This window comes from Clarias gariepinus, chromosome 8 (assembly GCF_024256425.1).
Source record: "Clarias gariepinus isolate MV-2021 ecotype Netherlands chromosome 8, CGAR_prim_01v2, whole genome shotgun sequence".
Taxonomy (NCBI): Eukaryota; Metazoa; Chordata; class Actinopteri; order Siluriformes; family Clariidae; genus Clarias; species Clarias gariepinus.
The window spans coordinates 12296390-12322722 of NC_071107.1; the positions used below are offsets into that span (position 1 = coordinate 12296390).

General features: G+C 37.8%; 1 protein-coding gene across 2 annotated transcripts; it reads left to right on the forward strand.

Moving 5' to 3' along the window:
• The first annotated feature begins 1010 nt into the window (after nucleotides 1-1010).
• zdhhc5a (zinc finger DHHC-type palmitoyltransferase 5a) lies at nucleotides 1011-25645 on the forward strand. 2 transcript variants are annotated; one of them, XM_053501787.1, is made up of 12 exons: nucleotides 1011-1361; nucleotides 12366-14162; nucleotides 15393-15514; nucleotides 15775-15932; nucleotides 16192-16364; nucleotides 16651-16753; nucleotides 16939-17030; nucleotides 18301-18427; nucleotides 18723-18831; nucleotides 19979-20091; nucleotides 22500-23389; nucleotides 23851-25645. In XM_053501787.1, exons 2-12 carry the CDS (start codon nucleotides 14008-14010, stop codon nucleotides 24080-24082), a joined length of 2274 nt encoding a protein of 757 aa, XP_053357762.1. In that variant the 5' UTR covers nucleotides 1011-1361; nucleotides 12366-14007; the 3' UTR covers nucleotides 24083-25645. The 2 variants fall into 2 exon arrangements, with proteins under 2 accessions (XP_053357762.1, XP_053357763.1); XM_053501788.1 differs by having other exon boundaries at nucleotides 1011-1343.
• Nucleotides 25646-26333: the final 688 nt, after the last annotated feature.

The following is a 26333-nucleotide window of genomic DNA, read 5'->3' on the forward strand; positions in this document are numbered from 1 at the left end:
ATAAAGAATATCATTTTACTGAGCTCCTTCATTAAGTTTTCTATCTTTTGTCTTCATCTTCATGTCACTGTCACTTCTGGCATGGTCATTAGAGACCTAAATCTTTAATGATGAATCAAAAATTATCTGCACACTGTAAAAAAAATTTTATTCTAACTTTTAGAAAGAAACTAATTGCGAGCCACAAATGCACCGCTATCTTCACATCATCAGAACTGAATCTACATTCTCGTAGGGCTGCTTTCAGGGGACCAAACATCTAAAAGTTCAACAGAGCAAGATCAGAGCAGAGGTGTGCGGACATGCATCGTCATGCAAGATCACAACGCCCTGCAGACCTCTCTGTTTAGGCTTAAGCTTTTCAATAAGCATCTCACTGTAACAAGCACTGTTGATTGTTGAACCGTTTTCCTGATAATGTTCCAACATTGGCCCTTGAGAATCCCAGAAAAATGTAAGCATCAATATTTCAGCTGACTTTTGAACTTTTTCTTGGTCGGCTTTGATGATGTTTCCATTTTATACTCTGCCATTTACTCTCAAGCTCGTAGTGATGAATACATGTCTCGTCACCAGTAATGATTTTCCTCTAAAACTGTTTTATGACAATGACTATTAAACGTTGTATGCATATATATATATATATATATATATATATATATATATATATATATATATATATAGATAGATAGCCAAATATATGAAAAGTTGAATCATAAAAGGTCCAGTACCAGAATATTACAGTATATATTTAAACAATGAGCCTGATACTGAAATAGTTGAACTATGTTCATAAAAAAAAATCTGTGCTGTGGTTTTTTTAATTGATTTTACACGACAGTATTTTACACTGATAGACATACCTGCGTGCCAGAACCCCTGGGCTACAGACGTTCTCAACGTTATTAAATATTCAAGTTGATTATTTCTGATTGGTCAACAGAATCGATCTTCACATTTCTGACCAATGAGCTTTTTGGGGCGGAGATAATCACTCGTGGAAACTAAAAGCTGCAGTGAACGGAAAATGTTAGATTGGCTTAAAAGAGAAAGTGTAGCTTAGCTTTATGCTAACTGCAGCTTCACGGGCTTTACAGCAGGACGTGTTACATAATGTAGCCGTCTGAAGTAAGATACTACTGATTGTTGAGATTTCTTTGCGACAATTATCAGCAAAGAAGTGGATAGTAATTGTTCTTACTCGGTCAGCTGACGAGTTAGCTTACCTAGCTAGCAGGCTAGCGGGGCAGGCATCGAGAGACCCACCACCCAAAGCATCGGAATAAAGCCATTGTATCTGCTCGGATATCCTATGTCATAGATCTGCTAGCAGCCTCTGAAAGGTGTGTGAGACCGGGCAGGTGAGATTTTAGTGCGATTATGGGATTCAATGCAGTATGAAAACGTCAGAATGGCTAGCTATGCTAATGTTTGACAATTATTTTATTTTACCGTAAAAGTAAACAAGTCAGTTGTTTATGTGATGTGCTTAATGTGTCAGCAGTGATGATGCAGGTCTGTTCATCATGACTGTTAAACAGGTGTTTATAAAACTAACACATGAGCACTTTTAAAACTTAAAACATCAAGCATGCAGGTTATAGAGAAATCGGAATATAAACACAATCTCACGTTTAACTGTTACTGGTTAAATGTATTGTTGAACGCTCAATTTAATGCATTTATTAGTTAAAAAAAAGTTACCATCTCTTGTCCGTTAACTAGCACTCTCCCTGTCTAGCAGTTGTTACCTTGCTAACTGCTTGTGGTGTATAGCTCAATACCTCTCAACATCTCTGCGGAATTATCAGCATTAATACCTCGTTTATTGCTTATCATATTTACTATAAATGTGTTTCATTATTGTAATTGTGCTTCGAGTTAAATGAAATGGTTGTTTAAGTATCCAGGCTAAGCGGTGTTCGGCTTGCTAGCTGCACCGGCCTGTGAATCCCAAACGCGTCTGATTAACGCCCTTTATTTGAACATTACGTCTGATTTAGCTTTGTAGATTTCATTGCAGTGTTCAATCACGACATTGTGGTTTTGGTTGACATTGGTAAATGTGTCTGGTTGAATAACAGGTTTTATCTGCGGTCAGGTTATCCATCTCCACCCAAATGGGCCCCGGTTTCATCACCAGTGTTTGCTTGAGTGTGTATCCGCTCTACGCGCTCTCTAAAGCGGCCCGGCTCAGCTCGCGCGTCCGCTTCGCTCCGGGGCCCTTCTGCGGGGAAACACACCCAAAACACACACACAATCACACTCGCACGCAGGCATACTCACGCTTACAGTCAACACTGTTTTCGTTTGCTTAACCTGCTAATACAAACTAAAAAGAGGTTCTCTACTTTATTTGTGTATATATGATTTGTAATAAACCGTGTCCATTTCGAGCTAGCCATACGCACCTGGAGAGAGTCGTTACGATATTATCGTCAAGCCAAGTACAGTATAGGATCGCAATTCCGATACTGAAACGATAACTGTATAAAAAAAAATAAAAAAAATGAAATCCCTGGTCCTTACAATTTTAATTGTCTAGTTTAATAATATAATGATCTAAATAATTTTAATACATACAGGTGATTTTACATACAGTATATGGGATTATCTTTCTGAAAATCAGAATTATGTTTATGTAGGCCTAAAGGGTATATTTCCACTCGGAAAAGAAGAAAACAAGTAGTACTCATAAAATGGTAATAAATTATGGGCCATGCATTATCATAATACTATGGGTTTCTATTTCTTGCATGTCTGTGTAAGCTACATAAGTCTTCAAATCTCTTGTAATCACTTTGTTCATATGGCTCTAGCCTCTACCTATCCAAGTCAAATCAACAGGAAGTTTAATGGGGCTGGCGATTATCCCATTACTATATGCCTGTTAGTGAGTGTGCCTTTTACACACACATAAACGATGATGTGCATGATGGAAGACATTAAGTTTCTATTTTCTATGTACTTGATTTTATAAAGTGCACTTACTCAAATTGCCTGCTTTTGCTGGTCACATTTCAAAACTAACCTGCCGTATAAGACGTGGTAGGAAGCACCTCAATTTGTGCAGAAATGGAGGGGAGATCATGTGTTTTATAGCACTGAACTATTTACATATTTACTGGGATGCAGTGAGATAGACACTTCAAGATACGCCAGAGATATTGTTCCTGTGTCTTTTTGTTATGTACTGAGATACAGTTGCGCTTTTGAACTTGCAACTAATCCACAGTCTTAATACCAGTCGTGTGCAGAGGAAGTTGGGTGATTACTGATAAATAATTTTCTGGAACCTTTGAAATACTGTTTGTATATCAAGATTCCTTTTATGAATAAATAAATGTACTACAGATTAACTTGTCTCTAGGCACAATCCAATATAAGCATGATGCTATCTTATTTGCCTATTGACCATTAAATGTATTTAATCATTTAAAAAATACTGCATAGTATACGAAGCATCCAAGTCAGCCTGGGACTTTTTATTGCGCAAAAACAGAACACGTTATGCGGGTTAAAAAATACCTTTATTTCTTTATCGTTATTCCCAGGGCAGTGGTAGCTCAATAGTTAAGACATTCGACTACAAATGGGAACGTCCTGGGTTAAAACCCCAACTTAAAGTTGCCACTGCTCAAGTTGTTTTGAGCAAGGTCCTTAACCCTTAATTGCTCAGATGTAAAATGAGATAAATAAAAAAAATAAAGTCACTCTATATAAGGGTGCTGTAAATATATATGTATTTCTCGAAATTATCCACTGCCATGCTAGTGCAATTATCACAGCGTTTTTCAGTAGTGCTTGGGTACCAGTACGCCAGGGCCATGATCAGACTGCCTGCTTTACGTCATCACTCCTGAAACACTGGCCTCCCAGGACAAATTCTTTCTGCTTTTGCAGTTGTATACAATGCACAATTTCATAATGTCCTCCTCTTGCGCATTACAGGAACTCGACTGGGAGATACTGGCGCATCCCCACTTTTACATGTTTGGACCATTAAAAGAGTCTCCGGGAGGCCAGAGTTTCAGATGTGAAGCAGGCACTTTGACCATGTCACAGGCAAACTCAGAAAAATTTCTACCTTGATTGTGTCCAAGCACTAATTAAATACTTGGATAAGTGCATTAGGATTATATAGATTAAGTTAGTTTTTACTCTCATAACTGTTTCATTATTCTGTGCAATCAAAAGTTCCTCACAAAAAAAAACAAAAAAAAAAGCACTACATTTTGTCTGCGTTATAAGAATAGTTTGAGCAGGTCTGAGTGTACAATGAAAGTGGATAGAAACTGAATAAAACTAACCAGCCACTGTATTTAAAGATAATGTTAGTGTTGGAACTACATGTCTACATGTCATGTTTTATCTTTTCTTTTTTAATTTTTTTGGCAACTTTTTCCTTGACGGTACCAGGCTTTACGATGTCTGGATGTAATCCTGATTAAATCATCACTTAATAATGTTTTAGTTATTAGTCATCATGTTTTAATATTACTCTGGACTGGACTTTTCTTGAAAAAGACATTTAATCCTAACCAGGCCCAACTGCAAATATATTCTATAGATAAAATCATCGTGATTATGTCATGGAAGTAAACTGTAATCAGTATAGCCATCTCACTTGATTGCATATTTTGTATGCAAAGCTGTAAATAGCTGTAGGTCTGGGAGCAGAAAGGGACAAATCAGCAATTTGATATTTATAAGCTTCTATTTGCACATGCTTGGTTTTGTTCCACACCCCTACCTTGAACGGATTGTTTTCTGGAGCACATTCAGTGTTTGTGCGGTGTTTTTATGGGCTTTTTAGGTGCTTGACTTGGGTGCTTGGATAAAAACATGACTTAATATCTGTGTAGTCCAAGAAGTTAACTGGGATTTGATTTCTCTTTTTTTGAGCAACATAAGAAGTGTTTGTCTCTGAAGCCTAGTGTTTAGAGATAAGCAGCTGGATGGAAAGGGGAAGGTGTCCGGATGAAGAACTCGACAGTACAGTGAACATCTTATATTACCAATACAATGTATCTTCACAATACACAGTAAATATCACACTAAAGAATTTTGCTGAAGTGCTAAAGACTGGCTATGGCTTCAGGGATTTATGTTAAACACTATATTTTATGTATATTTAAAGTATTCTCAAAAGAACAGCAGTGAAAAAACTCCAGTACTGTAGGTACTAAATAGTCGTTAATGTCCAGTTCCTTACCTTTTATGTGGACCAGGAGAAGAGTTGTAAAAGTACCGTAAATCATTTTCTTATGATTTTATCGATAATCCTATATATTTTCATATTATCCGGGCAACGTATGAGTTAACGAGAGACAGTTAATACTTCTATTATTTTTAGTTGTTTATAATTATTAAGTTATTTCTCACTTATTTGTGTAAGATGATCTCATATAAGCATTATAGTATTTTTTTTCAGAAATTATATATTAATAAATTAGTAATAACAAAAAGGGACTTTGTTTGGTGGAAAGCTTAGGTAAAAACGGCAAAGAATTGGCTGGTACATCTGTTTTAATATATTGTGTTGACTGGAGAAATCATAACCTGTGTTTAAGAATAAAACTGAGTTGCTTTCTGTTTTCCTAGACATTTAATAAATCCTCATGCACACACATTTGTATACAGAAGCAAATTGAAGCCAATTTTGTGATTTTAACTGCAAATAACTGAGCAAACGATGTCATAATGAGGTTGTTTGCCAGTATTTATTAATTTGTTAACTTTTATTAAAATAAAAAATTGAGAAACTAAATAAATTCTGGACTGTTTGCATATTTGCAATTACATAATTGCACAGGTCCATATCAAGAGTATATATGTTTTGACACTCAGTGTTGTTGCTTATTCAGGTCTGTACTATGTCAACTCGTACTTTAAGCCAAAAGACCACAGAATATGCATGGAAGCCATCTTGTGTAGCCGTAGTTAACAATATGTATCCATTTACACTGTTATTTGGTATGATTACTCGTTACGAGTCTTCTCAAATCATATATAATAAAAGAGCAGAGTCACTCAACACATCCTGATCAGATTATTTTTTATAACCACTGTAGTTAACTGTAAATATTACATTTCTTAACATCAAGTTTCACTTGATGACCATGAAATTGGCCTTGGACTCGGCTGATGCAGGCACTTTTTCTGTGATGGCTTGTGACTGCAATCACTCAGTAGTTTTGGACTGAAATTGAACAGTTTTTTATCCAAGTCTCCATCAGTAAAAGTGGACTTTATATAAACCTAAATGCTTTTTCTTTTATGTCGAGCTTTTAGTCTAATAGAAGACGGGTATAGCAGAGATTGATGTATACTTGCACTTTCTGATATCACCCAAATTTTTATCTGTTCCCTGTTGAGTCTGGTTCTTCTCAAGATTTCTTCCTCTTGTCATCTCGGGGAGTTTTTCCCTTGCCACTGTTCATCAGGAACAAACTGATAAAAAGTATGCATTATAATAACTACTACATTATTACAGTGCCACCTAGAATGCTAAAACTGTTTGCAGTGGTAAAGGTAGACCAGGCTATACACTGAGTTTGCTGCCTTAATTGCAAAGCAGTGTAATGGACTCAGTTTCTCAGTGTAGTTATGCAAGTCACAACGTGACCATAACTTTATTTATCTTCTTGTTGCTGAATATCCTCAGGCTTTTATTTTTCTCATCTTCAGTTTTTAGCCTTTTTAGTTTTAAACAAATAATTTATACTACTGTACATCTTTGAGTCCAATCATAAAATGAGTAGATCATTCACTATTGTCATTCAGGTTGGATTAGGTTAAATTTACTGCAAACTCTTCTATTTGCATCACATAGTCACATCATGTAACATCATAACAGCTAAGGAAGGTTCCAGCAGCATTATAATCACAAGATACCATACTAGAGATTTTTTTTGTGTGTGTGTGAGACTTGGGAATTGTTTCATATCTGGAAGAAGGGTCACTGACAACACACAAAACATTACTTGATCGATATGGCAAATAGCAGCAGTCACGACTTTTTCCCACCAACATGAGGTGACGCCTGCATAGACAATTATGAACATGTTAATCTGGGTGGGACTTAAATGATCAGTTTGGCAGTAATTCTCTCTGTATTTCCCAGAGGAAGATGGAGAAAAACACTGACATGACCAATTTAGGCAACAATAAAGTCACAAAGGAGCACCTGTAAAATATGAAAATTGCCTCAGGATACCTTGTATATTTAATCTTTTTCAAATAGAGCTATTCATGCTGATATCAAACTGTTAATTCAAGAGTTATGTTTGGCCTAGCAAACTTTATTTTAAAAATATTTTTCCTTCTTGTAATTGATCTTAAATTTTACTTTTGAACAAGATGTAATTTGTTATTAAAGTCTTTTTTTTTTTTTTTTTTTTTGGTAAACGTTTTTTTTGCACTGAAGAAAAACATGAACCGTTTATTTTTTAGAAAGATGTAGGCTAATTTTGCAGACTAAGCATATAATCAAGCAACGTGCAATCATCTCATTTCCTTACCATTAACTGCTGAACTCTTTCCAAACTTCGAAATGAGAGACACCATTTTTATTTTTTTCACCCAGGGACTACATCTTGCATATTGTATTACATAATTATGCTTTTAAAACATTGTGAGAAATGTATATATTATTTGGCATATTAATTTAGAAGCCACATTTTAAGCCAATCTAGTTATTTTGTTGAGTTTGTCCACTAGAGCTAATCTGTAATGAAATTACAAATAACTAATTTAATGATCACAAGATGTAAATTTAGGATATTCTCCTCTACCTCTTTATCTTCACTGTAGTAAATCATATTAGCATACATCAATAATCTTAACAATGATGTTAGTAAGATGCTCTGTACTGTATGTTAGCCAGGACGTCTGAGGCTAAGACCACAGAGCAACATTTTCTTGTAGAGCAGAGCTGACATGATCATGTTGTTGTGGTCCTATGAGAATTTTCACTTCATCTTTTGTTGTAATAGTGGTTAACTGCAGCCTTACCGCTCGAGGGTCCTGGATTAATCCTGGCTTAATCTAAAAATATATTTATAAAAAGACTCATGTAGAAATTGGGGCTTTTTTTAAAACCCATTTTAATTGTGCTATCCCCTGCAAGTAACTTCTAACTTTACACATTACACTTTACACCTAGGTTTTGGGCCCCTCTGGGTGTGGCTACACAGGACCCCTGGTGTCTGACACCAGGACACTTACTGCTGATCTTGTGCCAACATTGACTTTTCTGTGGGCTTTGACCGGATGGGCTGTTCTTTGGTTTAAATGAGCATGGGGTGTATAGGTGGTGATCAGCGTTATTCAATTCGTCAGGTTGTGGTGTTAATGTTACGGCTGATCATTACTAATTGTCCCTGCTTCTCTACATTTTACTAGAACGTTTTTTCCCCCTCTTTATTAAGGATTTATTTAAAAATAGGTAGGTAACTTTCAGGCAAAGCCTACTGGTAATGGCATAATCAGTTTGACAGTTGCTTTGCAGTATATTTGTATGGCCCAGATCTACTCTGGACACACCTATTCCATGCTCAGGAAACAACCTGGTTTAACAGTAAACAAATAAATGTACAAATGAATGAATGAATAAAAGAAAACTCAATGGACACCACATAGATCCCACAATTTGTCTTGTATGACATTGTTGTCTATGAGTCTGAAATGTCTCAGACTTACAGTAAGAAGGGTGTGTCTTATGGAGGCCATTATTGTTGAAACGTGCATGAGTGACACAAAGGGCTTCACAGAGCACGAAGTGGACTCGTATTTCAGCCATGAATGCATCAGAATACCTTGTAAGCTAATGGGCTTCTAGTACACACATAAATATGAAATATTTTTTCTGAGACACTGATTTTAAAGTGGCAACAATTCAGAAAACTTTTATTAGTCGTTATGAGACATTAATCGTTAGTTAATTAACTTACTGTATGTTATGCAATGACTGGTACCATTTGTTAACCTAACCAACCAAAACGTATGGCTTGTGTTGCAAATCAGCGCTCGATTAGCATATTTCAGTATATGTACAGCGTACACATGAAGTTCAATTTGCATGAAATAGTATTAGTAGTAAATATAAAACTTGCAGTGTGGCATGTGCCTGTGTGATATTAAACTAAACTGAGATTTAATTGTCATGTATTGTTTAGATTTTACCATGTCTTCTATGACTTCTATGGCTGCAGCTGTGAAATTGGTCTAGCTTGCAGTTCAGGTTGCTTTTTTTTTTTTTTTTTTTTCAGTCAATAGCACACAAAGTGATTTCCTCCCTATATTGGAGTTATACCACCCTTAGTTTTCACATATGGATATTACTTAAGACCAAAGTGAAAAAAAAATAATTTCTTCTTTTTTTTTTATATCCTTTTTTTTCTTATCTTTTTTTTATCCTCTATCTTTTTTATTCTCTATCATCCAAAATCATGGCTTCGAATCACAGTTGATGCTTCCTTTGCCAATAGTCTAGGAAGTATATTTGCTGTGCTGTGACACCAATCTTAGGAGTACTAGCCAGTCATAGTCTGTACTTTATTTTGCCCTCAATGTGCAGTAGTTAAAAAAACTTGTCTCCAAGTAAGATCATGGGCCATAGTATTTACCGTCCCTGTTGATTTATTTTTCAGTTTGTACAAAAAAGCCTTGAGAAAGTCCTTGAACCAGTTTTAGAGAAAGTGTTCTTATTGTTACAAATAAATCATAGAATTTTTCGATAAAAAAAAGTTTTCATATGTGTTCTGTCATTTATGATTCTGAAGAAAAAAAAAATCAGAATTGGCCAAAATCTGCATCAGCGGATGAGACTTCTGAAAGTCTGAAATTAGTTATATCTCAAGAAAATTAGCTGCGTTAGCTGCATCTCTAGATGTTATCCTACACTGATGCTTTAAACAAATAATTGATGTATATCAATGATATAATTTGATATAGCTTTTGCAAGCAAATATATCTGTATGTTGATTCATTACATTGATTTGTCATCACTTCATAAACCCGAGTTTAAGCAGACTCTCCCAGGTTTTTCTGTCGGAAGTCAGAAATTACAACATTTGTGACATTTAGTTGCATGACATTAATGTTCTCTTGCATAGACAGATGCAACAAAAGGTGACCTTTTTTAAATATGCAATAAACTTTCCTTATTTATGTTCAGTAAATTCCCAGTAATGTGCAAGACATCAGGCTAAACTCTAGATGGCTTTATAATCACTAGATATCCTCACCACAGCACTTAAAAAATAATTGCACTGTTGGTCTTGCCCAGTGCGCTACATGCACAGTAGAAGGAGACTAAAATTCATATTTACACAGTATTAAGTAAGTATTAATTTTATCTAAAAGTAAGACTTGATGAGACCATCTGGTGTGTAAGGGCAGGCTAATTTGTGCCTTGATTTCACATAAATTGACTGTTTTTTTTTTTTATGTATAAATGTAAAAAAAAAAATTGAATGCACTGATTTTGATCCTTATGTAAAATTGGGTCTTTATTTTATTATTATTATTATTATTATTTATTTATTTTTTATTATTATAATTTTTTAGGGATGCTCTGATCAGGGTGTTTAGGGCTGATCCCATGATCACAGAAATCTGAATTGGCTGATAACAATCTATGGTCACTGGCATGTGGGCCATTTTAAATGTTTTATTTATTGTGTAGTATTGTTTGTTTATTTACAATTTATAACAGTGAAAATAACTATTCTAAACAGCAGTGCCCAAATATAATTAAGATCTAAATTTAAAGCTTTCATTTATTGGAAGGTAACATATGCAACAAGGAAATAAGAGAAGAACTAATAGCTTCACACGAACAACCGACCAAATAGTGAATGAGCTAGTTGTCTATGTCGATCTCTTTCAGCGGTTATAACACGTCGAATAAGCTGCCTTTGGATACTGAAATACATTTTCATAGTTTGGAGAATAACCAGTAAACTGACTTTAGAAACTTTTTCGTTTAGTGGGCATGGCCTGTGACGTATTATCATGCAGCTTCTGCTGAGCTCCTGTCTAGTGTAAATGCGAGCACCAGAACCGGCACCTGGCACGAGCACCAGTGTAGTGGAAATGAGGTATTAGTCCATTCTCATATTATTTCATGTAGATTGTAAGAAAGAAACTGAAACCAATATGCTTGATCAAAGTTTTTCCATTCCGTAATTAGCATCAAGGAGCTCTCACAAATACTAATGAAAAATGCAACTGTCTCGCTCGTTATAACCTGCGGCACATGGAAAACTGCGTCAATAAATAACAAATCGAAACCTAACGTGTTGAAATAAACACGGACATTAGTAACTTTGTATTTGGCAAGGCAATCAGTTCTGCTCATTATTAAGCAGGCATTTTTATTTCTTTATAAATATCAGAATTTCTTCATTTTTTAAAGACGGTCTGTTCCTCTTATCATTCAGAATCTGTACGGTTGTGCTGAATAGTCACTCACTGCGGTACGGTAAACTTGGGCGGCCTCAGCCAGAGCTGGGAACCGCTTTTTATTTCTCTCTTCATTATTATTTTTGTGATGGTGGTTTTAGTCTTTTTATTCTCTGCAAAGTAAGGCTTGAGCTTTTTGAGTGCTTTGGTGGTTAAGTGAGGTGCGATGTACAAGTGTTAGCTGCTGCCTTTGTAAATACTATTCACAGTGTTTTGTTCTTAATTGGTAATAAGGTTTGTGTTGAAGCTTTTGGCAGACATTCCCCCACATGGATTTTGTGTACTGCAAATCTGATGTCTTTTAATATTTCTAGACTGGTTACGGCATGTTAATGTGGCGTATGTGATCAGCAAGTTAAGAGACGACCAATCTGTAAAAATTAAGTGATTATCGCCAATTTTGATCAGCGGCCAGTTGATTGGAGCACTTTTTTTTTTTTTGCTTCTTTTTTTTCAGACCCATAGAACCAAACACCACTTAACTCTTTGAAACCCTGTGGGGTCATCTGAAATCAGTAATCTATACCATCCAAGTACCGACCAGAAATATTGTTGCTTTAAAGATAAAACACACAAGTGCCACAAAGTCAGAGGCCATCAATGTAAGCATTGGATGCAATTTATTTGCCCAAATAAAAGTTTTGGGCCACCTCGAATGTGACAATTATCGCAGCTTGTAATTTCATTGAATGTCATTTTTTATTTTTAACACTTAACACTAATGCAAAAACAATCTTGCTGCTAGGCTGTAAAATTCATAGCTCTTGCTGTGGTTTGGGGAAAAAATGTCTTGTCATCTGCAGTACCCAGTCACTGTAAATATTTACTTTGTAATCACTCACTCTATTATCTTTGAATGATTTATCATTCTGTTGTCTTGTTTTTCTTTCTTTCAGATATCACCGTTTACAGCCTGTTGTGCACGGCAGCATTCTGAAAAGAGCATGGTTGAAACTAGAGCAATGACGTGTTAACCTGTTGGACCTATTTCCTTCTTCACTGGATTACTCATACTCTCTGGAGCGTGCTCTCTCTCTCTCACACACACACACACACACACACACACACACCCCTAACTGTAGGCATGGCTCAGGTTGCATGACTGAAAATGCAACCTTCTCAGGCCCTTATGTAATACACGCCGGCATCAGTCTTGGAATAAACAACACACAAGGAAATCCCAAAAGTCTCCCAGCGGAAAGCTGGGCTTTGTTTGTACTTTATATTTTGTCTGCCATTCTCATATCAGCATTTTTGGATTGTCTGCAGCTTTGTAGGTTATTTTACAGTCATTCCACTGATCTAAACAAGCACTTGTAAGTTTCTGGTTTGTGTTCCTTTTTTTATTATTATTTTTTTTTTCTCTTGTCGATCCTTATGTTATTGTCTGTAGATTTAGGCAGAAGCCTGGCTTGCATTTTTGCCTGTATCTTGCAGATTGGTTGTGAGGACTACAGCTAGACTGGTCCGTCACTGCCTTTGGCCTTTTGGCCTAGAAGCAGAATGCTTCGACTTGGTACAGAGAGACTCAAGCATATGCAGTATAGCGAAGTGCAATATCTCTCATGTTGAACGACTGCAGAGGAGACATTTTTGTGTTTTCTGAGCTGGCAGAAAGAGCAACAGCTGGAAGCGATTTCTGTGCTGTACTGACGATGATATCTACTCCTCTTTCTCTGTAAAAAGCAAAAACGGGAGACACTAAATTTATCACTGCCCTGGTTTTTTGCTTTTTTCTTACCTAATTCTTCAGGTTTGATTTTCTCCTTTCATCAGGTCAATTTCTGTTTTAAAGCGAGACAGAGATTAGGAAAGCTTTTAATAATCCTCATAGCCCAAACTACATTATTTCAGTGCAAAACTTGTATTAACTTTAAAACCCACATCTCGAACATTTTATCCTCTACCTCTTAAGTTGTAAAACCAAAAGTTTTCAATAGCACCACTCAATTATGTTTACTAAAGTTTAGCCTCACAGAACACTAATTCAGCATTTTTCTCATCACTTTTATGTTGCTTTTACCAAAAAAAGAAAAAATTTGCCATATTTTTTTTGTTACTGGATCGCTTTTTATAGTTGTTTGTGTTTTAAGTTGAAAGTTATTTTTTAAATGACCAAAATGGCTTTTAGAATTTAAAACAAAGGAAACCAAGAAAATTTGTTAACTTTTCTCAGACAAACCATTCATTAGGCTTTTCCCCTTTGCTGCCCTCAAAGGGTCAGGAAACGATTGATGGCTGTATCTCTGTTCAGGCCTAAGTGTTGTGTGGAGTGCTTCAGTAGAGTGCAGAAAGCCTGAATCTTGCACTTTTTATGCAATTTTAAAAATATATAATTCGTTACTTATTTTATTTGATGCTTTTAGTTATAACTATGCAGACAACTATTCATTTCTTTATCTTAAGTCGAGGGGGAGAAGAACTGTTACTACTCCCATAATTTAACCCGTTTCCTAAACACACACACACACACACACACAAACACACCTTCAAAAGGGTGGTTTCTCGGTGACGGCTCCTCCTGGTGCGTCCTGGGTAATGCCGAGTAGCAGTAAGAGTGGGGGTTTGTCTGACCCCGCCTCCCCTCCTCACCCTACTGTTCCATCTCGCCCCCTCCGGCCCAGTCGCTACGTTCCGGTGTCTGCAGCAACAGCCTTCCTGGTGGGAGCAACTACGCTCTTCTTCTGCTTCACGTGAGTATGAGCACGTGCATTCTATTGTTAATATTTTATAGGTGTAGCCAAGTTGTAGATCAAATAAACATAATAGAAAATTTGATAAATAACTAAAAAGAGCTTGGCCTACAATCTGAGACTCACGAGTAATTATCAGTAGGACAATTTCTCAAACATTACCCATCATACTTGCCACTGGGGGCAAGTGTTGTGTTTGGTTAAATTGCATTGACATGAATGCACTGTAGAATATAATATGAGTGAGGGATAAGTGAAGATAGTTATTTCTAGGATGCATAATATTCATCATAGTATAAAGCTTATGTATAAATGCTGCTGTTGTTTTTTTTGGGTCATTAAAAAGTGTGTTTAATAAATGCTTTTTGACTTACAATAGGTTTCTGGCTATTGATGGGATTATCAATTATAGTTGATGATCAGTTGATTTCCTGTGCATTTCAATTAATAAATTATCGACAATCGAATTTGTTAAAAATTGATGTTAAACGCTATGTGGCATGTTTTTTTTTTTTGTTTTTTTTTTTCCTGCACACCTAAGCAACTGCTGCATACGCGTTTCTGCTGCCCATACAGTATAATGCCGATAACTGCTCACAGTAGAATTTTGACTAAATGCAGCATAACCTTGAAATATTAGTCAATGTGCAGAGCAGGGACTTTTATAATGAAGAAGACCTATGGTTATGTACTTACATGCACCTCAGCTTAGACACTTTTTTTTTTTTTTATTTGACTGTCAAGTCCTCAAAGGACCCTTGTACTGTACTGATTATTAACCGATCATCAATTGGTTTACCCAAGCCAATGATCAGCTATGGAGAAGGAATCATGTCACTGGCCTGGAAAAAGATAAAAATTCGAAGTGTGCAATAAGGTGTTGAACATGTTCACAATCAACTGCAAGTGCACCCTCTTGTGGTGATTAATCAAGTTAATAGAGATGTGACAAAGAGCATCAGTTAACATATTTTTATTTGATTTAGTTCTGGAAGCCAATTAATTCATTAATAGCTAATCATTAATATTATATCTCTAATATGCATCATGAAATAGCCAGCATATAACAATAAATATGATAAATACATAAACCCAAACCTAGCCTCAAAATCAGGCATCATTAAGGGAATACTCTTACTGTTTGTCCCCGCACTTGTTGTGACATGTTGTCTGACTTGATATTTTATATTGATTTAATTTACAATTGTCATTGTTCACTTTATTTCTCAGTTGCCCGTGGCTTTCGGAGACTTTCTCAGTTGCCATACCAATATATAATGGCATCATCTTCCTTTTTGTGTTGGCCAACTTCTGTATGGCCACCTTCATGGACCCAGGCATCTTCCCCAGAGGTAGCCAACAACTTCAGCATAAAATCTGATCTTTGTGCTTTTTGTTCTACATGTGTCTATTGATGTCTGTTTTCTTTTTCTAGTCATTTTTAAGGTTCTGATAAATGTTGGTACGCAAAATAAGCAGGGTTATGTCAATTGCTTAAATCTAACATTAGTACCCTGGTATCATTGTCAGTAGACAGTTATACCAGAGTGCTGTTGAAATCTTGTTTCTGAGTATTTTAGTGAATATAATGTTATTTAACTTTTGTGTTTAGCCGAGGAAGATGAGGATAAGGAGGATGATTTCAGAGCGCCGCTCTATAAGACGGTGGAGATTCGGGGCATACAAGTGCGCATGAAGTGGTGTTCAACCTGCCGGTTCTACAGACCACCTCGCTGCTCACATTGCTCAGTGTGTGACAACTGTGTGGAGGTATAAATCTATTCACGCGCACACAATAATTTAAAGCGGAAGCTTGGTCTTGGTCACCTTCTATTTGAGTAATTCAAATTGGGAGCAAATAATCTGCTGCCAGATTGAGGGGTGGTAATGTTGTTAGAGCTGTCTGTAGATACCGCTGTCATTTTAGGGCCCTTTAATTTTCCATATGCCTATGTATGTTTGTCTCAATTGCTACACTTTGAAAGTAAATGATACGAAAAATGCTTCAATGCTTCATCTCATCTTGCAGGATTTCGATCACCACTGTCCGTGGGTGAACAACTGTATAGGTAGGAGAAACTACCGTTACTTCTTCCTGTTCCTGCTCTCTCTGACAACTCACATCATGGGTGTCTTCGGCTTTGGGCTGCTCTTCATCCTGTACCATACACAGCAGCTTGACCGAGTGCATTCAGCTGTCACGTATCCTTTAGAAGTGATTAGTGGGGGTCGGGTGTATGGTGAAAGATGGATTCACAACATCTTTTTAAATATCTTCAATTGTTTTGTCATCATTTTAATAATATGTGATGCTTGCTTTCTTATTTTTTAGTTTTTTTTTTTCTTTTGCTATTTATACTGTTATTACTTACTGTACCCTGGCTCCTACCATTAATATAGCATTTGATGCTGAACATGACATGACAAATTAAGCACATAACTAACTGGGTTTCTGCTCAGTTGTGTCCCTTGACCCTCTTTCTCTCAGTATGGGCGTTATGTGTGTAGCTGGGCTTTTCTTCATCCCAGTAGCAGGCCTTACTGGTTTCCATATTGTACTGGTAGCAAGAGGCAGAACCACTAATGAGCAGGTGTGTGAGAGCGCGAGAGTGACAGTGTTGATGCTTAATCTAATCTGTGTAGAGCAGTTTTATAGCTCTTTGGGTATAATTTCTACTGACCTATTCTCCTTCAGATTGTAACCAATGTCCAATTGTTTGCTTCTGTGTATTTTAGTTTTCTTTTTATCCTCATGAATTTGCTTCTTTCTTTTTAGGTGACAGGAAAGTTCAGAGGAGGAGTGAATCCCTTCACTAACGGCTGTTGGAGAAACGTGACCCGTGTTCTCTGCAGCTCCCAGGCACCCAGGCATGCACCATGGTTTCTCTTGATAATCTACCTGTGTTCTGGACAGATGTTATGATCCTGTTACAATCACCCCCACTCTTCTGGGCACTAGATTTAAAAGTGTGGCTGTAAATGTATTTATTTTTTTTTAATGCTTATTCAGCTACAAGAGCATTAAGCCCCACTTACACTGCAGGTCTCCATGCCCAATTTTGATTTGTTGCCTATATCTGATATTTCTTTGACTGTCTGTTTACACGTTCTTTCAACTATGACCCATATCCGATTCGTGTTTACACTTTCCTTACCATGTGAAACATCGCACATACTTAAAGGAAGGTTCTTGCGCTACACACTAGCCAAGATGGAAGAAGGCGAAATATGCTTGATGCTAGCTCTGCGATATATGCAAAGTTCGCGAAATGTCACTATGGTTTTGAAACTGAGGAGGAGGAAAAAAATGCCATATTTGCAGCCTGTGCATATGCTTCATTCACCAAATGATTTATTAATGTTATTTAGCCTAAATAAGCATTAACACGAGGTGGGTGACTTTTTTCTCTTTCATGTCACCTGCGATGTTATCATTCCACAAGCACTTCCACCGGAAAATAACATTATTAAAAAATACATTATCATTAAACCGTGAAGAAGTCGCAGTTTTAATTAAGGACAGAACACAAAACCTCAGGAAATCCGATCTGTCTGTTTACACGACAATCACATTAGCACATATCTGATTTATTTCCACATATGAAGGAGGCCTGAAACCGATCTCGAAATATTGGAATGCATGCGTTTTTTTTTGTTTGGTTTTTTTCCCCTGTTTACATGGACATAGGACATATCCGATATGTGTCACATATGAGCAAAAAATTAGGATTGGGGCACATTTAACTGACAGTGTAAACATAGCTTTAGAGAGGTCATGCATTTATGTCAGTTGAGAATGCCTGGAGTGCATTCAGCATTGTCACAAGGGGCTTTGTCTTGCTTGGACAGGTTAGCCTCTTTGATTCAATGAAGGAAAAATTTAATGGTACCACATATAAAAAGATTCTATACAGCTGTGCACTACCAAGTGTAATGGTCAGGTGTTTAAAGAGCTTTAGCCACTTTATGTTCAACTGCATGAACCTAAATTCAATAAGTAAAATCATTTCTCTTTTTTGTGGGGTGGGGGGACAAGTCTTACTCTTAGGACGGTTGTTGGCCTGTCATAACTTTGCACTTTTCAATATTTGTACTCAACCTGAGTTCATCCTGAGACACTTTCCATTTTTCTTCTCAGGTATGTGGGCAGGAAGAGAAAAGCACAAACAGTGTCTGTTCAGCCCCCTTTCTTGAGACCGCAAATCTCGGAGGCACAGCTAGCAGCCAAGGTGCTCGACAATGGTATCCATGGAGATCTACACCGGGTAGGCCATCTTCACATATACATACATGCGTCCACACGCATACAAGCGCAGCTATTTCCGTCTGCGTTCGTTTTGCTGTATATGTATGTCCATGTATATGTATGTCCACATCGGGGCCTGTTAATTAGCAGATTACTCAGGTAAGGTGCATTACAGGGGGAAAAGCTCAATGTAGGGCACAATCATAATTATAGTTAATCAAATTTGTTGATGTTCTGATGTTAGTGTCGACTTAGATGTAATTCACTTGTCCTTTTGATTTCTTACACTCTTTTTCTGGTTGTGTCTCTCTTAGTCTAAGAGCAGTTTAGAGATGATGGAGAGTCAGTCTGCTGATGCTGAGCCTCCTCCTCCTCCCAAACCAGAACTTAGATACCCTGGACTGTCACGAGGACCCGCTGAAGGTAAATGGCCACACATAATAAATTTCCTTTTTTTCTTTCTTTCTTTAACTAGTTGTTATTTACGTTATTTGGCTTAGTAGTTATGCTGGATCTGGACTTTTGTATTGTGCAGTACTTACTTGTACTTGCTAAGTAGAAGCTGGAATTACGATATAGAGTGTGACAATTTTACTGCTATAAAAAAAAGTTTATTTTTTTCATGTATACATTACAGCCCAGGGGAAAATATTTGGCATATAACAGGTTGTAAGAATGTTGGGGTCAGAGTACAGGGTCGGCCATGATCAGTCAGCCCTGGAGCAAAAAAGGTTAAGGGCCTTGCTTATGGCAGCTTGACAGTCTTGGGACTTGAACCCCTGACCTTCTGTTCCAGAACCAGGAAATCTAAACATTGAGCCACCTCTTTCTTAGTAGTCTTATTAGAGCTTAGCAGAGAAACAGTATTTACTCAGACACACCAGATTCAGTGAATCAGTCAGTGACTGAGTTTAGGCAGAAACTATTATTAGATACAAGTCTTTGCTTAAAATAGGTACGTGGCAGCATACAAGGCTAAACCACTGCCATTTTATCAGAGTTAAACAGCCATTTTATATTCTGGTCAATTCTTGTTGCATTTGTTTTCTGATCCATATTTTTTGTGTTCTTAATAGCTATGATTTGTTTAATTAAATGTGTATAAATAGATGTTGCAACATGCAGGAGTTTGTGTTTGATTTTTATGTTGCCTACTGGTGAGGGTTATACAATTAAAATTAGAGCTCTGACATTTATCTACTTTTGTATAATTTTCACATTTTAGCTCATCATTGCACTGAAGCTGATGACAATTGAAATTAAGTAGATCACACAAAATTGTCACAACTGACAATGACGCAATATTTTTACGTATATACACAAATTTAACAAACTCAAAATGAAAATGTTTGTCAATATTCCTTATTGTTAAATACTATACAGGTTTTTCTGTTGCCACATTCTAGCTTGAGAAGACATCTTAAAGTATCAAATATCTTTTCATATAGAGTTTGTTTCCTGTTTCCTGAAGTTTCCTGAAACCTGTGTATTTTAAATTCTCTCGGATTGGAAGGAGGACAAGGTTTTATGTTTGTTTGTCTCTTAACATTCACACTGCTATGTTTTTCAGAGAGCAGCCTGTTAAATAAAACTCCTCCAACTCCCACCATGTACAAATACCGACCTACATACAGCAGCCCAGGGAAGAACCACACCGCTCTGACGCACGCCTATGCCAACCAGGTAAACTAATGTGTATGACTTTTTGTTTATGTGCGAGTATGCATTTATGTCAGCCCCTTCTGTCGTGCATCGTATGTAGCGTGTTTGTGTCTGTGTTGTCTGGCTGTTTTTTTCTGTCTTTCTCATACATGATCTTTTATTTTTCTTTTGATTTGATTGACCCAGTGGCTTTCACTTGAACAGTATCAGTAAGTCATTACTGTGCACAATCTTTTTTGTTTGTTTGTGCAGTTGTCTGAGTGTGTTTTTGTCTCTCTCCCTCTGTGTGTGTGTGTGTGTGTGTATTAGTCTTTTTCCTAGTATAACCGGGCAAATTCAGCATTTTGTGTTTAAGAACCTGTTAATGTTAGGCTCTTAAGACTAGCCTAATTTATGCTTCTATTCACATCATCTGTTTCACAAAGGCGTTAATGTAGTGTGTGGACAAATTCTAAATTTGCTTTTTAGCCCACAGAGTGAGGATATGTCCCAGTGGACGTCTCATGTTTTGGTTAGTGTAAATTTCAAAAGTGATGTGGTAATGTGTGACAAACTAGTTTGCTAGTTAAATGTGTTAATACAGAACAAGAGGAACAGTTGTATGCAAATCATCATCATGCTCATCGCCCAACATGATGTTAAGATTCAATTGTTTGTCATCTTAAAGCACAGTGAAGTTTTTTTTTCTTTTTTTTCCCCCACTCATATCCCTGAGCGTCAGCCAGGATACAGCACCCCTGAAGCAGATAGGGTTATGGTAAATAAGGGCTTGAACCCTTAACCTTCCAATAAGTAACCCAGAGCCTTAACCACCTGAGCCAACTGTGTATTAGGCAAGAGAGTTGTATGATGCCTTTCATGAGAACATGAACACATGGGCCATGTAAAAAAAAAAAAAAAAGCTTGTCCCAGGTGCCTGCATGTTGTCAAGTTTATTTTTAGTAATACAAACACATATTGCTGTGTGTGGTGTTTGTATTTGAATATGCACATTTGCAGATTTCATACATTTTTACATTTATATATATTAGGTTTATGCCAATTTATGAGCTCTCTGCTGTGTTTAATGTGAATATCAGAATTTTTTCAGTCAGAGTTTCCTTTTTCTCACTAGGACTTAAAAGTACAAGAGGCTATGCTTACTTTACTGTGACTCATGGGTTCAGGGACAAGAACTTTTACATTGGGAATGGTGGGTGTTTAGACCACACCCCCCAATAGAGACTAACAGGAGCCTAGGCTGCAACTCTTTTCCAAGGAAAACCCACACTACCAAGAAAGTATTATACATTTTCATATAATAGTAATAAAGAGTCGTGTGTGAGGTCTTTCACTGCCCTAACTCAGAGATGCTTCAACTATAATTATACTATAAACTATAATAAATCTAATGATCTTTATACTAAATTAAACTGGGATGAATCTTCACATGCCTGATCATTTAGCGATCACACCACTGCGCTAAACTGTCATGTTTATTAACTTTAAAGTTAATGAGGTAAGATGTGATCAGTGATTGTTTAAGCGGTTGTACCACCCTACCTCTCACATCTTAATGATATCCATTAAGCAAAATTAAGGATCTTTTTTTTTTTTTTTTTTTTTTTTTACATTTGCTGCATTAACCTTTAGCAGGATTAACAAATGATTGACCTCGATCTTCCATCTGACACCCTCATACACCGATTATCCCCATCTGTTGTTTTTGCACAGAGAAGTGTGTGTGTGTGAGAGAGAGAGAGAGAATTGGGAGAAAGACGCATAGCACTACATTTATCACATTTCAATGGGCTTTTTATCTGCCTACATACTGGCTCCAACATAAGACACTGAAAATGAGAAGGGCAAAGCCGGAAATAAATTTTACCCAGTGGTCTCATTCTTATCAAAGGGATTTATTTTGCATGTGCAGGATGAGATGCAGTTTATTATGATGAAAAAAAAGGCAATTTTGGCAGAGCCTTTTTGCTAATAATTTCCTCTAACCGATTATCAAAATGTAATATGCATGGATGGGATTTGAGCCACAGATTTGGTGGGTGTGGGGGGATTGAAATGTCTAATACTGCAATCTGAGCAAGTTTACCCTGGATCTTTAACAAGTCAGGTACAACGGCTGTGCATAGAACTATGTACACGACAGATCTATCTAAAAAAAAAAAAAGAAATCAGTTAATTAAATTACTTATAATTTAACCTTATCAGCAGATCATTATTGATTAGTCTTTTAGTATAGTTGAATTCATGTCCATCCTGCAGTTTTATACTTCACATACTTTTCCAGTGTCAGTGCTGATACCATCTTCGACTACATTCCTTTATTCCTTCGACTTTACGTAATTAAATAGTTTTTAATAGCTTTTCTCTGCGCCCCCTTTCTCTCTCTCTCTCTGTGTGTTGTTACTCTCTTGCTTTTGCTCTCTCTTTAGATGAGTCGTGGGGACAGTCTGAAGGAGTCCTCTTCCTCTCTCCTCCAGTCCAGTCAGCAGCCGGGTTTCCGCTCTGAGCCCAGTCTGGATGGCCGTGACGGAGGAGGAGGAGAGCGCATGGGTGCTGAGCGACCCTCCGGAGGCCAAGGGGCACCAGCCCCTGGAATTTCTGCCTATCCCTTCGGGGGGCGCTCTTACCCCTCCTTCTCCGACCCCACTGTGCTCTCCGGAGCTGCTTCTCGCTCCTCCAGCGTGCGCTCCACCTCCCACAATGCACCGCCCTCTGAAGTCTCCAGCCACAAGAGTTCAGCCAATCAAACGCCTCCACCCCGCAACGGTAGCTTGTCATACGACAGCCTTCTAACGCCATCCGAAAGTCAAAATTTCGATTCTACGTCCCCCAACCCCCCGCTTGGCTACACCTCCCCATTTCTATCTGCACAGATCGCCCAGCAGCGAGAGGAGGAGCTTCACCAGCCCTCCTTCTCCAGCTCTGCCCTGCTTGCTTCGCCTCACCGTGGCACTGCCTACCTGCGTGGCTCCGCCTCCCCTCCACCACTACCTGACCGAGAACGTGAAAGGCTGCTTCATGATGCACAGCCCCGTCAGCACCATCACCACCACCACCATCACCACCAGCATCGGCCACCTCGCTTTTCCCGCCCTCCGCTGTTGTCCGATTCAGGCCTGCCAAGGTCCACTAATCCATATCGCACACGCTCCACAGATGCTCCACTGCCCCCCTCCACACACCCACCACGTGCAGGTCACCCGCCTTTAGGCAAGTCTCTGTCTTACTCGAGTGCCGCAGCCGCTGAAATGCAGTACCGCCTTGTGCGTAAAGCCTCCGCCTCCACCTCGGCTGGGGCAGGGGGCATCCAGGCGCCCAAGTGAGTAACAACCTCTGCCTTCAACGCTCCACGCTGCCTCCTGCTGCCTCCTTCCTCCTTCTACTCCTCCTCCTCCTCCCAGACTCTTGTGAGTGGACCTCTCACTTTCTTTCGGCCTTTTCTGTCCCTTTTCCCATCTTTTGGTTTCCTCTCAAGCTTGTGCCGTTGTTGGGTTAGTTCTACTACTTTGCTAGTCTTGCTCAATCCGACATACCTGCATGTGGTGTGTGTTTTGTGTTTTTTTTTTTTTTGGTTTTATTCTCTCAGGTGAGGAAATGGCTACGGTCCTCTATGCTTTAATTCCTGTGGGTTTTATTTTTTCTGTTTATAGGCATTTGTCTTGTGTTTTTTTTTTTTTTCTTTTTGCATGTTACATTGACACTGAAAGATTAGCATAAGAGAACATTTTGTAAACTGGCAAAAACCCATCAATATTTTTTTTCTCTTTCTCTGCCACTCAGGGACGAGATTCAGATGAAATCTTATAGTCGGACAAACGGGCAGCCTAAATCACCTCTTCCACAGTCTCCTTCTTCAACCCCGTCTTCCCTGTCTCATCCAGTCAGTGTCTCCGCACGACCAGGACATGCCTATCCCAGTGTTGGCTTGTCTCAAAGCCCTGTCCACAAGCCTGGAGGTGGGGTGAAGAAGGTGACTGGTGTCGGAGGGACCACTTATGAGATATCAGTTTGAGTGATAGGCAGCCGTTTGACCAGTCCCGTGTCAACAGCTGAGCCATGGACCTGCCTCCTCTATCCACATTGGTCAGGATAGAGAATTCACTACACTGTTGGAAATGTCTTGAACATAATAGACGTTTATTACAAAAATTGGAGTGAATGAAGAACTCCAGTTCCGTGCTTTACATTTATACAAGGGCAGAGTTTGAGAAAGCTGACCTGCTGATGTATGGTCAGATAAGACGTTTTGGAGGAGGGGGAGGAGAGGTGCTTGTACAATCCCTGGACTTCATGATTCGCCATTAACGAGGAGGCGTGACACTCGAGTATGGCAGATGATGGACTGCCTTGAAAAAGCAAAATTAATAAAAAGGTTGCATTATGTCAGCTGTGTAAATCATAGAGTGTATGTTGTGTAAAGAGGAGAAAAACATTAAATATTTCCAAATGTTCGGACCTAAATCAGCAAGTTTACGGCATATTGTTGCCAATTTGGACCACTGTGATTGGCTCATGACCATTCTACTTCAGTGCATTAACCTATCAGAGAAGTAATAATGGCTAATGAAATGATCTAAATTGTTTATCGAGATGATCCATTTTCAGAAAAGTGTTTTCAAGCAACGGATGTGGAAATTAGTGAGATGTTTTTATTTAATTTTTCAATCTTATTTTATATGAATTTATAAATAGCTATTGATATGATTAAGCATTTTAAGAGTGGCTGAGTTGGCGCAGAGTTTAGACAGGCGCTTTGATCCTCACATGATGTATGAAGATCAGAGTATCTCCTCTAAACATGCGTTACTCAAATGCACTTTTTTTTAAACGAATGCTAATGAGATTTGTATCCATTTTGGGTTTTTAAGCAGTCCAATGGGTGGGGAGGGAGACTTGATTTATTCTGAATTATGGATTCAACAAACACTCAATGGCTGGGTTTGGGTCTCTGGGATAAGGCAAGCCTCAGAGGCAGCCAGGTAAATGCTATTTAACACTCAGCCCACAAGATGTAGCATCTGAGTACATGACACACAGGTAAGCACATTTTGTGGGATTTATTTTCCTTGTAAAGTCTGTCTGTGAGATAATGTCTGCTTTGGGTTATCAGATACTATTGAAGAGACTCTCTCCAATGCCCATGTCTAGCTGACTAAGTATAGAAGTTTGCTGGCCAGAGAGTTGGGAAACCAGTGCACTTGGATTGGATTGTTAAAACAGCCAGCAAGTGACTGCTGTAGTTATAAAACATAAAATGCCTTTTTTTATTATTTAATTTTTACTTTTAAAAAAATGTGGGTATTTTGCAAGTTTTGTGTTTCAGTGATTCCTCAAAATGTTGGTGGCTTTGGAGTGAAAAGTATCTCATGTTTGTCCAATCAGATGGAGAAAGAATTTCGACAGCCACAACAGCTAGTCGGTTCCATATGAGAATTTAAAGGAGAAAAAAAAAAAAGGATCAGTGTGTTGGAAGAATAAGAAGGAAATGGTGTACTGTATAGCTGTGTGTGAGTGTGAGAATGTGTCTGTGTGGGTGAATGTGGTTGAGCATTGTTAATAAACACTTTATAAACTACTATTGATTAGACTGAATTCTAATTTATTTCAAACATCAGTTTTGTCATCTATCCAGTGTTAAGATGCATGACAAACTTATTTACTGTTTAACACAAAAGACTTGACAAGATTTGAACCTTGTGTATTTATGATTTACACCACTTTTGAGAAACGATCAAGGTTATTTAACTGACAGATCATGCTCAGTTTGATAATCACTTTACCATTAATCTATGATTTTTGTGCTGTGATATTTTTGAGAAACTGCCCTGATCTTTACCAATTTTCAGGAATACACTGCTCAGCCAAAAAAGTCACTATCCGGATTTACCCAAGTAAATGGGTAAGAGCCTTTCATTGGATAATTACTGCAGTATTTAACGTTTCCCCTGGCAACAAGTTACTTAAACCTAACTGATGCAGTGAGTAGCTTCTCATCTCTTAAAACAGTGATGTCAGAAGACATATCCTGTGGTCATGGCAAAGATGTTTGTCTGTTTCAGTAGAGTCAAATTATTGGCCTGCATCAAGAAAAGAAAACAACTAAGGAGATTGCTGAAACTATTAAAATTGGGTTAAGAAATGTATAACGCATTATTAAAATCTGGAAGATTAGAACCATCATCTTCAAAGAAAGAAATGTAGTTGGGAAAACATCCAGAATGAGTTTGATAGACTGATATATGATAAGAGGAACTGAATTTGAA

Excerpts from the sequence above, each read along its gene's own strand:
- zdhhc5a (XM_053501787.1), top strand. The coding sequence starts at position 14,008 with ATGCCGAGTAGCAGTAAGAGTGGGGGTTTGTCTGACCCCGCCTCCCCT. Across the intron at positions 17,031-18,300 it reads TGCAGCTCCCAGGCACCCAG|GTATGTGGGCAGGAAGAGAA; the intron begins GCATGCACCATG and ends TTTTCTTCTCAG. Across the intron at positions 23,390-23,850 it reads GGGGGCATCCAGGCGCCCAA|GGACGAGATTCAGATGAAAT; the intron begins GTGAGTAACAAC and ends TCTGCCACTCAG.